A 14,035-nucleotide genomic window follows, 5' to 3' on the forward strand; every position below is an offset into this window, starting at 1 on the left:
TGACTGTATGTCAAAAGAGAATGTTTGTTTGCATTTGAGTTGCTTCACGTCTGTTACACTACCATTTTTTAGCAGTAAATCTCAGATTTGACAGCATTTAATTGTGCAAAGCAAACAGTGCTCATCTGGGAAGGGGGAGAGATGTTGGAATCCTGATCCTGTTCAGCAGTGACCTCTGCTCCTCACAGCTGGGAGGGCTTGGGGCTGCTGGGGGCTTGCAACAAGCCTCGTTGGGAGATTGCCGCTCAATTCTCTGGCACACTGTTGGATTTCCAGCTCCCCGGTCCGAGGGACAGTGGGATGCTCCATATTGCTTCATATTACTCCTCTGCAGGGCTGAACACAACCCGAGTGAGACACAGCCCTTGCCTAGAGCAGCCCATGCAGCTGTACAGCAAACACTTGGGATAGTGTGGGACTCGCCTGATTCCACTGTTCATGAAGCACTACAAGCTCAGCTCACCTTGTTTTACAAATGATGAGGAGGGTGTGAGCCATTGTGGGATTTTGTATCATTATAATGCATAATTAGACCAAAATGAATGTGTCTCTCTCTCACAGAGATTTTTTGTTTTCAGTTCAGCTCCTAATAGATACACTATGAGCAGATGAAGTGTTTGCACAACTGTCTCCAGAAATGCCTGTCAGATACCACTGTCACAAAAGTCCTGTTTCTCATCTCCGATGGCTCCCCCTGTGTCACAACATCCTTGAGGCTTGGGGTCTGTTTTGTGTTAGAGATCCCAATAGATTTAGTTGACTTTTAGCTTTTTGGACTGTTTTCATGTTGGGATTTTTAAAGTCCGTATTTCCAAGGTCAACTTCACCTGGGGAAGGGGTGGGTAATGCTTCCTGTCTAGAGTATGAATTATGGGGCCAGTTTACTGTAGTGAAAAATATAATTCACTGCCTTCAGCAGTATTAGAAAATTCTTTTGTTCCCTAATCTGTAGTGGGAACTGAATAAAACTCAGGAACACAGGCTCTTAGTTATTTAGAGAATATTAGCTTTGTAGAGAATATTGAAATCAATAAACCAAACATGAATATTTGAAGTACAGACAAAATTATGTATGATTGTACTTTAAAGTAAAATATTAAAATACAAGGTGGTTAGATTAATTTTCTAACATATTTGGGAAGCTTAAACAAAAGTGAAAAAGTGATAATGGCAAAAACATTTTCTGTTTTCTTAGTATCCATTTGCACTGAGAATTATCAGTTTAATGTAATTCCAAGGGCTGTTGTAACTTGAGCATCTTGAAGCAATTGGGTTTTTGTGGCAGCATTCTGGACCTTCCTCTAAAGCCAATGGGTAGATAAAATGCATGTTTCTGAGGCTCATTCTTCCATAATAACTGATAAATTAATATTTTTCCTCTCCTCAGCACAGGGCATGAAATCCTTCTTCCCTTGTGGGAGCAATTGCACTGGAGGTACCACCCACCTTTCTGATACACTGGGAATCTTGTTTGGAGTCAGAGGAGACTGTCATGAAGCCAATGGAAACTGTGTGTGAGAGAGAGAAAAAAATCCCACCTTAATAATATTCAGTAATTCAGCTGAAAATAGGAGAAGTAGCATGGAAAGCATTGGCAATTACAAGTAATTTAATCCATGTTGATGTCAGTGATTAATTTCTTTGTGGGTTGTTGCTAATGCTGCGTTAAATACATGGAGAGTGTTCTTACTATTGCTGTTAATATGCTTTTTCTAGTAGATTTAAACTGTTTTCAAGTTGGGTTCATGATACATGTCATACCTAACACCCACCCCTGAGCCCAAGCAAACACCTGACTTATGATATTGAAATATTCTCACTGTTTCCAGCCAGCTCCTGTGTGGGACTCCCACCTGGCCCTGCTGCTCTTGCAAAGAGAAGGTACTCTAAAGCTGGTAAAGCCAGGATGATCATGGATCTATTTAGCTATTTATCTGATTTATCTATTGACTGGAAACAAGTTTTTAGCCAATCTGATCTACATTTCTTCCTACAGAAGAGGGCAGCAAAAGCCATATGCTCTTACAGCATATGGTAAACCATTCAGCAGATGCTAAACCAAGATTAAGTTTTCTGATTGATCTGCTCAGGGCAGCACTTGACTGTCTGAAGTATAAACATAAAAGCACAAGTTTCAGTTGCCTGGAAAAAGTTGAAACATCAAATACTGTTTTACACCACTTTTTTGGGCTCTATTCAAACTGGACCTCTAGTGTTTCTGCAGCGTGACACTAGTGATAGAATTGGAAGAGACTGGATCTGCATGATGGAGATAAAAGGATACCTGAGCCAGAGATAAAGCAATTGCTGATCTGTGAAAAATATTTTTATTTCAGCTCATTGAAACCTAGTTCAGTATTGGTAGAGTCACAGAAGTATTGCTGCCAGGGTGTAACTCTGTGGGGTTCCAGGTGGGGACAAGAGTACCCAGCCTTGCCTGTGGCACCGGTGGCACTCTCTGCCAGGGCCAGGGTGTGGGTGTGTCTGCAGGGAGGTGTTCTGGCACTCAAGGCAGTCCTTCCTTCTCCCTGGGTCTGGTCCCTGCGTGGGGCTCAAGATTTAAGGTCTGACATGAGGACTGAAGGTTTGATGTTGTACTTCAGCTGGTTTAGCTCCAAGGTCTGGGTGAAAGGTGTGCCTCTCCCACTCTCTCCACATGTGCATGACTTTCACTCTTCCCTCTCCTTCTTACCCCTATTGACCAGTTCATTCATAACCTCATCCACAGGACAAGCTCAGAGAGGGACAAGCTGGAGAGATTTTCAAGATACAGTTTCTGAATTAAGTGCCGGATCCTCAACGGTGAAAATCCATCCAACGTGTTGATAGCTCAACACGTTATATATGAGTGACACTTTGTAGTGTCTCCAGGCATAAATGGTTCAAATTTACTTACCTCACAGAGTCACACGTCTTAGAGGTATTTGAAACACTTTATAGAACTCAGTATAAATAGAAAAAATAGAAGACAGATAAATTTCTGCTGAAGATTTTATTGGCAATATGGATTCTGTCTCAAAGATTCTTTCTCTTCGTTCTAGTTTATATGGCTTTTCAGGAGTTGCCAGAAATTACTTCCTGGCAGTGTAAAGTCTTTTAGGCTCAGCCTATTTTCTTTATTTCAATAAGAAAAAAGTAAAGTAACATATCTCTACATTATATTTCTAGATAATTTGGGGTTTTTTTCTATCATAAGTGGCTGAATTGTGGGACATTTTTGCCACTTCAAGGTAATTTAGCATGCCTTCCATTCTAGACAGTAGGGTTGCTCATTAACAGATCGTACCAATCTGTCTTGGTTATCAGCAGATGAGTTGGTAAGAGTGAATTTAGTTGGTAGGAGACTTGGAAATGACTTTGTTACTTCAGTCTGCAATGTAATTCCTTTAGTAGATAAGATTAAGGAACTTGGAGCAGCTGGTGCAGAAGACAAAGTTTGAGTCTTCAGCACTGAGAACTCTTAAAACCTCCACCAGGATTCAGAGCAGTAGTATTTCATAATTTGGCTAGTGATGTTTTTCTGTATAAAAGTTGGAACTTTCTGTTCATCTCATGAATACAAATATTTTTATGACCCTAACCCTGGGAAAATGTAGTAGTCCTTCTAATGAGTCTAACAGATTTGGAAAAGGTTATAATGTGTTGCATCACATATTAGGTCTTCTACTGGTGAGGGAATGAACATTTTTAAAAAGACTCTCATTTGTCATCTAATTTGCAAAAAAAAAAAAAGCCCTCAGAAGTTACATCGTGACATAAATCTTGCACAGAAGTAATGGGCTAATGGTAAATATTACATAACCAGAGGTGTGGGATTTTGAGACATTACCAGTGTTTGGGCATGAAAGAGGATTTGTTTCACCTTGAGTGGGCAGAAAATGAGGCATTTTCAGTTAAGCATGCTGCTGAAAAGACCCAAAAAATTTAAGTTCAAATGAGAGATCCAAGGGTAGGAGGCACTTTCTTCTTCATTAGATCTCTAGAGGAAACACTGTGTTAAGGCACAGAGCAGAGGGACCAATAGAAGGGCTCTAGATTAAAGCCACAAATATGGTTTGGGGGCTTGAAAGAAAAAGATGGCTGGGTTTTATTAAAATTTCATCATCAGAGTAAAGGAGATAGCATTCTGATACATGCCAAGGGATGGGAGAACTTGTTAAATAGGGAAGGCTGCTAATAAATTAGGAGAATAAAAAAGGGATTGAATTGGAGATTATGGAAGCCTCTGGAAGTGCTACATATAAAACTGTTGTGAAAAAAAAACCCTTTCCTAGCAAGAGGGATATGCAGCACTGGCAGGGAAATGGAATAATTGCTGTTTAACAAACTTGTGTTCTTTATTACTAGATGGTTTGTGCTTTATTTTTAAATAAGCTTTTAGAGCTGAATCTCTTTGGGCAGCCTTTCTACTGTCTGGGCCGGAAAGTCCTCCACTAAAGAGTGTTTACTGTGATTTTTCTTGAGTTTAGCCATCCCTGGTGAAGGAAGTGGGGAAGGGTTTGAGGGTTCAGAGCCTCTGCAGAGGAGGTCGCATGCAGGACCTTTGGTTTATAAGCAGGTATTTACCAAAGTTCTTTACTGCAAGTTGCAGAAGTGAGGGAAGGAAAGCCACTGTTCCAGAGGAGCAGTGCTGCCTACAGACCTTTCCTGTGCCCTGTTCAGTTTGAGCTGCTGAGGTAGCTGAGCTCTCATGGTCCCCAATAAAAGTGGGCAGATGAGTGATGAAGGAATTCCTGGCCTGATAGAATTACCTGTGTCAGAGGTTCCAGGGTGAGGCCATCTGGGATGACTCCATCATGTGCTAAGGTACACCAGGACCATAAGTGCTTGCCTTTGTTCCCAGTAATTCTCTTTCCATAGATTCGAATTGACAAGATTGTTACAGGAGTAGTGGAGACGGTGATTTCAGATGAAAACACACAGTGAAGCCTGAGACCTTACTGGCAGAAGCACTTTTTTTTAATGAATGCTCTTTTTTCCCCTTCAAAAGGCCAGACTAGGACTTGGAGTGAAGAACTGCATTGGTCGTGTCCTGCCTGTCATACTGAATTTTTATGAAATGAATCAAGTTGCAGGTGGGGTTTCTGTGAGTTGTCATCTCACACTGTGAATGACTCCAAAGAGCAGTCCTTGTGTCCTTGCCATTGCAGTGCTTCCCCTGGATTCCAGCTGAGTGATTAACAGCAAAATGCAACTGGCCTGATACAAATGTGAGCTATGGAACCTGTTAAAATAACCTGTGCTGTTTCAGAGCCAATAAAGTGTGCTGCTGTGCAGATTTACAGGCTCCTGGTGATGGAGATTATCATTAATCTGATGAAATCCAACTCAACAGGGAGCACTTCTAAAGCTAGAAGTCACACATTTTATGTGTTCTGTCATTTATTTTGTGGTGATGGTCTGCTTCTTCTGAGGCAATTTCTGTATGAAGTAATAGCTTGAGCAAACATGTTTTATGTGAGAGTGAAATACTGGCTGGGTCAAGTGCCAAGAGCATAACTTCACATTGCAGAAACAAAAAGAACGTGTTTTAAATCCAAATAGGTCTTTGCAGAACCCGAATAACACTTTTAAGAGTATCCTGGTCTATAAAAGTCAGGTTTTAAGTAGAATACTTATATTTTGTAAGTCTCCTATCTATCTCTTGTTGCAGAAATGTGGAACAAGTAAATTAAAAGAAGTCAGCATGTTTACAGTATTCTTAATATCTTCTTCTATTTAGTCATGATAACCTCATCAGAGCAGTTCCAAAGGGTGAGTTTTATTAGCTTGGCTGGTTGGTTGGAAGTCAACATAGCAAATGTTGGTACTCTCAGATCGAGAGCACATTGATGTTGAGAGAGATTCCCACTGCTTTCAGTAGATTGTTGTTTAATTCACATCAAATGAAAATGCTGTGCAGATCTTACCATATGCTTACTTTTTGTAACAGTTTCTTATGGTTTTCATGTATTTACAAAAGTCTTCTTTTTTTTAATTGAATTAAAGAATTAGTTATTTCTATTCAGACTTGAACTTGAAGACTGATCTTACTTTCTCTTCATCATCTGTTCTGTCACTGAGTGACACAACATTTTTTAAGTCCAACGAAGTCTGGCTGAGTCTGTGGCATTACTCTGCCAGTATGTTTACATGGATGTGGTAATTCCAGTGAACCAGTTATCTGAGCATATTGTGTGTATTTGGATGTGTATATGTACATCACCTTGCTTGCAGTGAATCCCACCACCTATTTCCAGATGTTGGCAGTGTGCAGTTTGTGTGCTCTGGAGGGGGCTACTGATCTAAATGATGGACAAACTTTTGTCCTGTTGTAGCAATTATTGTACTATGATTATTTTAGAGCATACAGTCTTCTTATTGATCAGATCAGTAATTAGTTTTGACTTTAATAAAGGCTGTTGCTGATCAGCTCATCATTGTGTTAATGCAAATTGTAGTGGCATGACTCTACTGTTGATTTTGTTGTCAGTCAAAAGTACCAGCAGTTTTAATGCTTCATTTGTATGAAATGGAACCACAATGAAACCAGATTGGTCTCATGGCATAGTAAAATACTGTGGAAAAGTATGTAGATACTGTGTAGTGGAAGAAGGAAACATATCATGCCTTTTTGATATATTTGAAACACTTTTAATGATTAATGCTTAATTCATTGTCCTTGCCAAAGTTCAGTGAGTGGTATGAGTTCGTGTTAGGCTGCATCTACGGCAACTGCATATTCTATAGTTTAATGTTAAATGTGAAAGGTTTTCATCCAGAAAATGAACTGTGAAGCAAAAAATGCATAAATAATTCGCATATATTTTGAAAAGATTCTGACTGGAAGAGGTCATGCTGGTAACTCCAGTAGGCAGCATCCCTGCTAGAGCTGGGCTTTGGAAAGCAGTGTTTGAGTTTCAGATGGATAATGGTACCACTTTCTTTCCTTCTCATGTAAAATATAAGAAATCATCAACAACAGGCAGCAAATGTTCCCTGAATTGGGGCATATTTGTTTTTTAACTTTACTCCTGCTGACAGCTCACCTCACACGAACCCCTGTCCCTGGAAGCTCTGAGAGTTGATATGCAGGTGTTCTATGCTCAGGACCAAGAGTAATAAGGCTTTATAGGAATTTCAAACTACAGTTGAGTGGAATTCTGTAAATTCTTTGACTTTTGTTCCCCATCACCCCACAGTAAAAAAAAAAAAAATTAATGTATGTAATGAATGTCTTTACGATAGGATTGCACGTTCCTTATATTGAGAATGGGAAATTCAAGTCAAGCAGGGCATGACTTTATTTCCTAGGTAGAGTAAATAAAATGAAACTTAGATTCTATTTCACAGCAGTTTCTTAGAATTTGTTCTGAAATGCCTGAGTCATGAGTCTGTAAGTTATTTTTTTGAGATATCAAGATAAATTCTTGCAGGTTTTTACTCAATATTTGGAGAATATCATGGAATATTAGAGATTTTTATAAAAATTTTTCTTAAAGCTGCTTTGAAATGAAGTCTCTAAATGATTAAATTTTGCATTTGTTTTCAAGCCCCAGATTGCTTAACTTCAGTACTTACTATTACTGTTTATTTTCAAAGCTGAAGTCATTTGTTGAAAGGTGAATCATGTCAGAGTTTAGTTGTTTGGAGGTTGCCTCATCTAAATGGTGTTTAAGTAGAAAGACTGGATTTAAAGGAATAGCACCTCACTAATTAATAATTAACTAATATTTTCATTATCTCCCTAACCAATATGTGCACTGGACTTGGGGGTAAAGAGTAGAAGAGCCTCCTGTCTTTGGCTCTCTGTGGTTTCCCAGTTCCAATTCCTTTCTGAAAGAAGAAATCGATTGCTGATATTTGTTAAAGTGAACATTGGGGGAGGTTTAATCTCTGTGTATGGCCAAGTTACAATTCAGCTTTGAAGAAACTAAGTATTATTCTAAGCTTATTTTTCAGTGTTCAAGAGGCAACTGTACCATAATGTAGCCAACATAATTCTGTTTAAATTAAGTTTGTGTCATGTGATGTCCAATAATGCATTTACCTCACCTGTTACTGCCTCAGAAGTAAAATCCAGGAGCTCATCCTGTTCCCAAAAGAATTCGGCAAGAACATTGCTGTTAAATCCATGACGATCAGAATGGGAGTTTTAAATATTTTTTGCAGTGGTAAATCTTAGTTTTTCAGAGAGACATTAGAGCTGTCTTTGTGAATTGGGTGTTTTCTCCTGAGGCAGATGTGGTGTTATCTTTGATCATGAGACCTTCCTCTCTGGTCTGGCACAAATAACCTGGGTTATCCTGCCTCAGTTAGATTAAAATGGTCCAGCTGATGCTTCAACATAAACAGCACTATAAAACTTTAGCCAGGTCCAGACATCTTCAAAGCTTTCCAGAGGTAATATTCATATTCCCAACATGGGATTTCAAAACAGATTTAGAAAGAAAAACAAGTGATCAATGATATTTCTGTAAGTTACACTTGTGCCACAGGATATTTAACTTCTACTTTTGATGGCAAAAATATTTGATAACATTCAGGTAAGTATACACCTCCTATGATAACACAATGGATTTCAAACTTCATCTTGCATGTGTATTTATTGCAAGAATACAGTATAAACCCATAACACAAATGCTTTCTTCCTTGTTTTCTTCTTATCAATTGCACATTTGTACAGAATGGATTGTTGAGCAATATTTTAGTGTGTGATTTCAGTATAAACACCTTCTTTGCTTTCTCCCATCCTTTATCCATAACACATAAGATATCCTTAAGAAATATGCTGCCAAAGGAAGTATTGCCAGTTGTTTATTATGAAGTTTGGTTCTTCCACTACTGAAACCAGTGGTGAAACTCTTCTGGCCCACGGTGGGAATAATATTTTCCATAAGCAAAAATAAATTGTTTTAATGTGTAGTATGTATTACTTTCACTGGTGAAGTGGACTTTGTGTAATATAATAGCATTTTGTCAGATGTTGAAAATGGGCAGTTACTTTTTTTTTAACACTTGAGAGGGTGTTCTGTAGTGTTCTGGTTTTGGACTGTGCAACAAATTTGTGCTTGCTTGTAATAGAAGTGGGAAAGGTACTCTAAGCTTTGGCTTGAGCAAAGAAAGCGCAGAGAGACTGAACCCATATCCCTTTTCCAATGTCCAAGTGTTAGAGTAGTTCCCTTTTATCAACAGATTTACCTTGTTTTGTAATTTCTCTTTTACTCCAAAGCAGATCCATACTGCCTAAGGGATACAATGGACAAATTCCTAGAAGAATGTCATTGTTAGGCCTGGGAGACTGGATCAGGGAATTCAGTTCTGTTTTATTGCTGCAATCCTGGCACGTAATAATTACTCATGAGCTCTCCTTCCCGTTAATTACTTCAACTCAAGTTATAGTCTAGAGAAAGGAAAACTGATCAGTAGACTGGGCACTTGCAAATTTGACAACAGTCTTCAGTACCTCTGATGCTTTCTTTAAAAACAATGTAAAGTTTCTAAGCACAGTGTTTCCAATAAACCATTTTTCTAAACCAACGATGTGGATAAAGATGAACATGAAGTGGTTCACATTGACATTAATGTCCACTGGCGCTGTTGACTTTAACAAGAGCAAGATTGCACCTGTTTAGTGGAAATCCTTTCAGATTAACAAATAACTGTAAAACATGTATTTCAGTATGTTTTAATATTTCAGTAGGTTTTCACTTTAACGTTGAAAATCTCACTATGCTTTTTATCACAAAGTACTGCGTGATGGGATGGTAAGGATACCAGGATGTCAAAAGACAAAGAATTGTACATGTGTAGTAGACAGATACAATTGCTATGTATATATGTTTTTAAGACACTTGAAGGCCTTACAAGCAACTTTTCTGTAGCTACTGATTATAGATACATATATCCTTGATTTTCTCTCTCCCTTTTTTCCTGCAGGGCCAAGGCTTTTCGTGGAAAAAAGGTCCATGGAGAATATGACATAAAGGTTGAACAGGTAACTGACTTAATCTGAATGTTATTTTTATATTTATACAAATACAGATATATAATACACACCTCCTGGGAGGAATTGAAAAGGCATGTCAGTGTGGCTCTTAGGGACATGGTTTAGTGGTGGCCTTGGCAGTGCAGGGTTAATGGTTGGGCCCCTGATCTAAGAGGGATTTTCCAGCCTAAATGATTCCATGATTCTATGTGCATATGTGTATAGACAGACACACGGTCTCCTCCCATCCCACGGGGAGGGAGTGACTGAGTTGCTGTGTGGGACTGAGCTGCCAGCTGGGGTTAAACCACAACAGCCCTTTTTTGGCACCCAATATGGGCTCTTTTTACAGGATTTTGACCATAATTTGCACAACATGAAAAACATCTTGTATTCAAAAGTTGTTGCTTAGAGACGTTGAGGTTCCCAGACACTCCATGAATGACTTGTGGCATTTCTGTATCACTGATTCCTCACTCAAGAATATAAATGCACTCTGGTTGCAGTACTAGCATGTGGGGTTTAAAAAAACCTGTAACAAATAGGAATAAATATGGGGATATATTCAAGGTGTATTAGAATTATGGCTTTTTTATTTAAGCTGTGTATCTGAAACTAGGGAAGTAAATAGGTCTTTTACTTACTTTTCTTAATTTATTTACTTTTTCACCGCTTTTCAATCTTGAATTCTACAAATAGATCCTACTCTAAGAAGCATCAGTACTTAAACTGAGTTGTTTTGTCATAGAATTTCAAAGAGTGAGGGAGAATGATCACTAGTTGTGTGGATCCAGCTTATCTAAATTCACTGTAATAGTACAGCATCCATTCTTTACACCATTGAATATCTGCTGATGCTCTTGGCTTGGAAACATGCAAGGCTTTGCCAGAGATCTTCAAGAGTTTTGAGGGAGAGGCAGGAAAAAGAAGACAAGCTGTTTTGTCCCAAAGTGCCATTCACACCTAGATCAGACCAGGCATTTGACATCACACACAGTCTCTTTAATAGGAAAAAAAGCTCAGTTTAAGCCTGGAATTTCCTTCATATGGTCTGTTGTGGGACCAGATTTGCCTTTAATCAGTGAGAGACTGGAAGTTTCTGAACCACACTGATCACTTTGTAACACATCAGCACTGTGACAATTGAATATAAATAGTTATTCACAACTGCTTCAGAGTTCCGTTGCTGACACCAGAGCAGTATTTTATTTTACACTGCCTACAGCAACCTATCTTAACACAATATTTTCTATCATGTACTAAGCTTTTAAAATGATTTCTTATTTGGAGAGTTCAGTTGTCAGTCTCAGATTCAATAGGTGGTAAATGATTCTTTGACATTATCAGCGCTTACACAAATATTTCATTCTCCCACCATTTGTACTGTTTTTAAAAAAACTTAAAATGTCCCCTGTGCTTAGAATGTTCTAACGCTGATCCCAGAAGGTGTAAAAGTATAGAGGGTTTAAAGAAGAGAACTGTGTGCTGGAAATGAAGCCCGTACTGCAGCAGTGGAGTTGGAACAGTGGCTGGAAGAGTCAGCACTCCCTTAACTGGGCACCAAATTGTGAGAGCCTCTCACAAATTTGACTGGGGAAGACTTTCAGTGATACCATTTTTCAAGAGGAGACTAATGAGGATTGTGACACTCTCTATTCTGTGCTGGTGTCCGGGACAGCAAAGACGCTTTTATTTATCCCCCAGAAGACAGTTGGCTGCATTTCAATTATTCTGCTGGGTAATGTTATTGTAAAGTGCCTTGAGAGTCTAAGCTGGTGAAAGACTGTGGATAAATGAAAAACATCCTGTCCTTTCCTTTCAAATAACTGTAGATTCAGAGTATGGAAGTGGTTCCTTTTCAATTCCACATTTCCAGTGTGAGAAGACTTTTGAAAAAGTTCTTTAATTGTGAATTTTGTGAGACAATAGTTCATTAGCACCAGATCTTTTTAAAAGAAGAAAAAATGAATGTGAAGGAAATAGAAAGGGCTAAGCTATATGAAGAGACACTAAATTCTATAAGACAATATTAATTTTATCCCAATGATTTTAATGCTACTTTTGTGCGATTTTCTTCAAAACATTGTGTAAATGTTAGGTCTGTTTGATAACACCATGCAAAGCAAAAATATAATCCCTACATTTCTATGCAGACATGAACAAGTAAATCCACTTGCTACTGCCCCACAGGCCATTTTCACCAATGTTTTTTACTTTTTGCTTTATTTGGATTAGAATTTCTTTAAATATGATGTGTCATACTTGTCAAATGCTGTTGGATTAATGTCCTCTGGGTGCTCATTATATTTCAAAGGTATACTGTCAGCAGTTCAGACACTAATGCTTAAAATAAGGGACTTGGGAAAATAAAGGTAAAATAAACCAGACTGACTAATGTGAGTCTTGTTTTCATAGGCAGAATTTTCAGAAATCAACTTGATAGCCCATGCTGATGGCAATTATGCAGTGGATGTCCAAGTAATTCGAAATGGCGCTAAAGTCGTCAGGTAAGAAAAACTTAACAGAACAACAACAAAAAAGCAATTAATGGCATGATGCGTGTATGTAAAAGGTGCTGAATGGTCTTTTTGTATGTGTGCAATAGGGGGGTTGACTGATGGTCATGAAAAATAGGGAAATAAAGTATCTGATCCCTCCAGGATGTCCTGCTTGTGACAGGAAGGACATATCTTGTCATTTTGATTGTAGGAAAGATAGGTTTGATTAAGAAGGGAATGAACTCCAGTATGAAGAACACATAATTGGGAAATAGGGTCATTGATTTAGGTTTTATCTTTGCTTTGCAAATACACACAGTCTTGGTGATTCTGTACTTGCCAGACTTTCACAGATGAGCAGTATTTATTTCCAATGTTGAATATTTGCTGTTGAAACAGGCCAAGGAATAACACTTCTCTCAGACCAGAATATCACTGTCTGTTTGAAAGATTTCAGTTTAAATGCCTGAGATTTCCCAATAGGCTGTTTTGTCCAAAAAAGATGATGCCAATTGAAGACCTAATAATTTAACATTATTTTTTTCAGTGAGGACATCAACAGTCTTGTAAATGTAAGGGGAGAAAACAGGGGTATGTCTGGGCAATGTAAAAGCTTAAGCAAAATTATATCAGTCAGTCCTATATTTTATCTAAATTGTGAAATTGCTCCTATTTTGGCTGGAGCAGTTGTGTGACTGAAGCATAGCAGTTTTTTGGCTGAATTGTAATCAGAAAGGTAGAGCCAACAGTGATCTTGGATTTTGCTGCTCATGTTTATCTGTGGGCAAGAGTGAGAGGTCAGGGAGCTGGACAGCATGTCTTGGATCTTCATGGCTTTGCACAACATCTGTCCAAATAAAAGATGTGAAAATTTTTATTCATTCATGTAATAAAAATCAGGGAAAAAATATTGAAAATAAGTTTATGCTTCAAAACTCACAACTGTTTAATCTGTTACATGTTCTAAAAATATTGCAGCTAAATACAACAACAATAATCTTGTGCCAAATCCACAAAATAATTTCCTTAGAAGAGGAAGAGATTTAATTTTTTAGGGTTGGTGGGATTTTTTACCCAATGATACAGGTTTTGGAGCCAGGAAATCTTGATCACTGCTCCTTAGTGGCTTTTCTGTAGGGAATTTTCAAAAAAAAGAACAAAAATATTGAGGCCAAGTTAGCATGAAAACATGTCAATAGTTTATGAGTTGAGAACTTCCAGAAAACAGCATCTACAAAAGTGTACATTTGTAGTTCATGAGAAAACTTAGCAAAACTGCTGCTTATGTCATCAGATAACTCTGATAATGAGATGACAAGGGATTTTGTAATCTCCTCAGATTTATGGGTAATTTATTTATCCAAAAAGAACTGCCTGAAGTTGATAAATGTCCCTCAAACCTGGTTGAGATACCTGCATGTGTGTGTGTGTTTTGTGGAGTGAGATTGAGACATGATGGGAGAGCAGTTTTCTGTTTCTATGATAACTGGAGATATGTGTCATTAATTTGAGGTCCAAAGTGACCGTAAATCAGAGATTTATGGGCAGAATATTAGTTAGCAAAATCAGA

At 38.2% G+C, this 14,035-nt stretch overlaps 1 protein-coding gene across 1 annotated transcript in view; it reads left to right on the forward strand.

The window, feature by feature from the left end:
- Positions 1 to 14,035, forward strand: part of SYN2 (synapsin II) — a 184,586-nt gene that overhangs the window by 54,844 nt on the left and 115,707 nt on the right. The window contains exons 2-3 of the mRNA XM_027748521.2: positions 9,919 to 9,976; positions 12,383 to 12,474. Of these exons, the coding sequence (XP_027604322.1) occupies positions 9,919 to 9,976; positions 12,383 to 12,474 (150 nt within the window). The remainder of the gene's footprint in view (positions 1 to 9,918; positions 9,977 to 12,382; positions 12,475 to 14,035) is intronic.

This window comes from Pipra filicauda, unplaced genomic scaffold, assembly GCF_003945595.2.
Source record: "Pipra filicauda isolate LSUMZ 115617 unplaced genomic scaffold, ASM394559v2 scaffold309_size868695_pilon, whole genome shotgun sequence".
In the NCBI taxonomy this organism is placed as follows: domain Eukaryota; kingdom Metazoa; phylum Chordata; class Aves; order Passeriformes; family Pipridae; genus Pipra; species Pipra filicauda.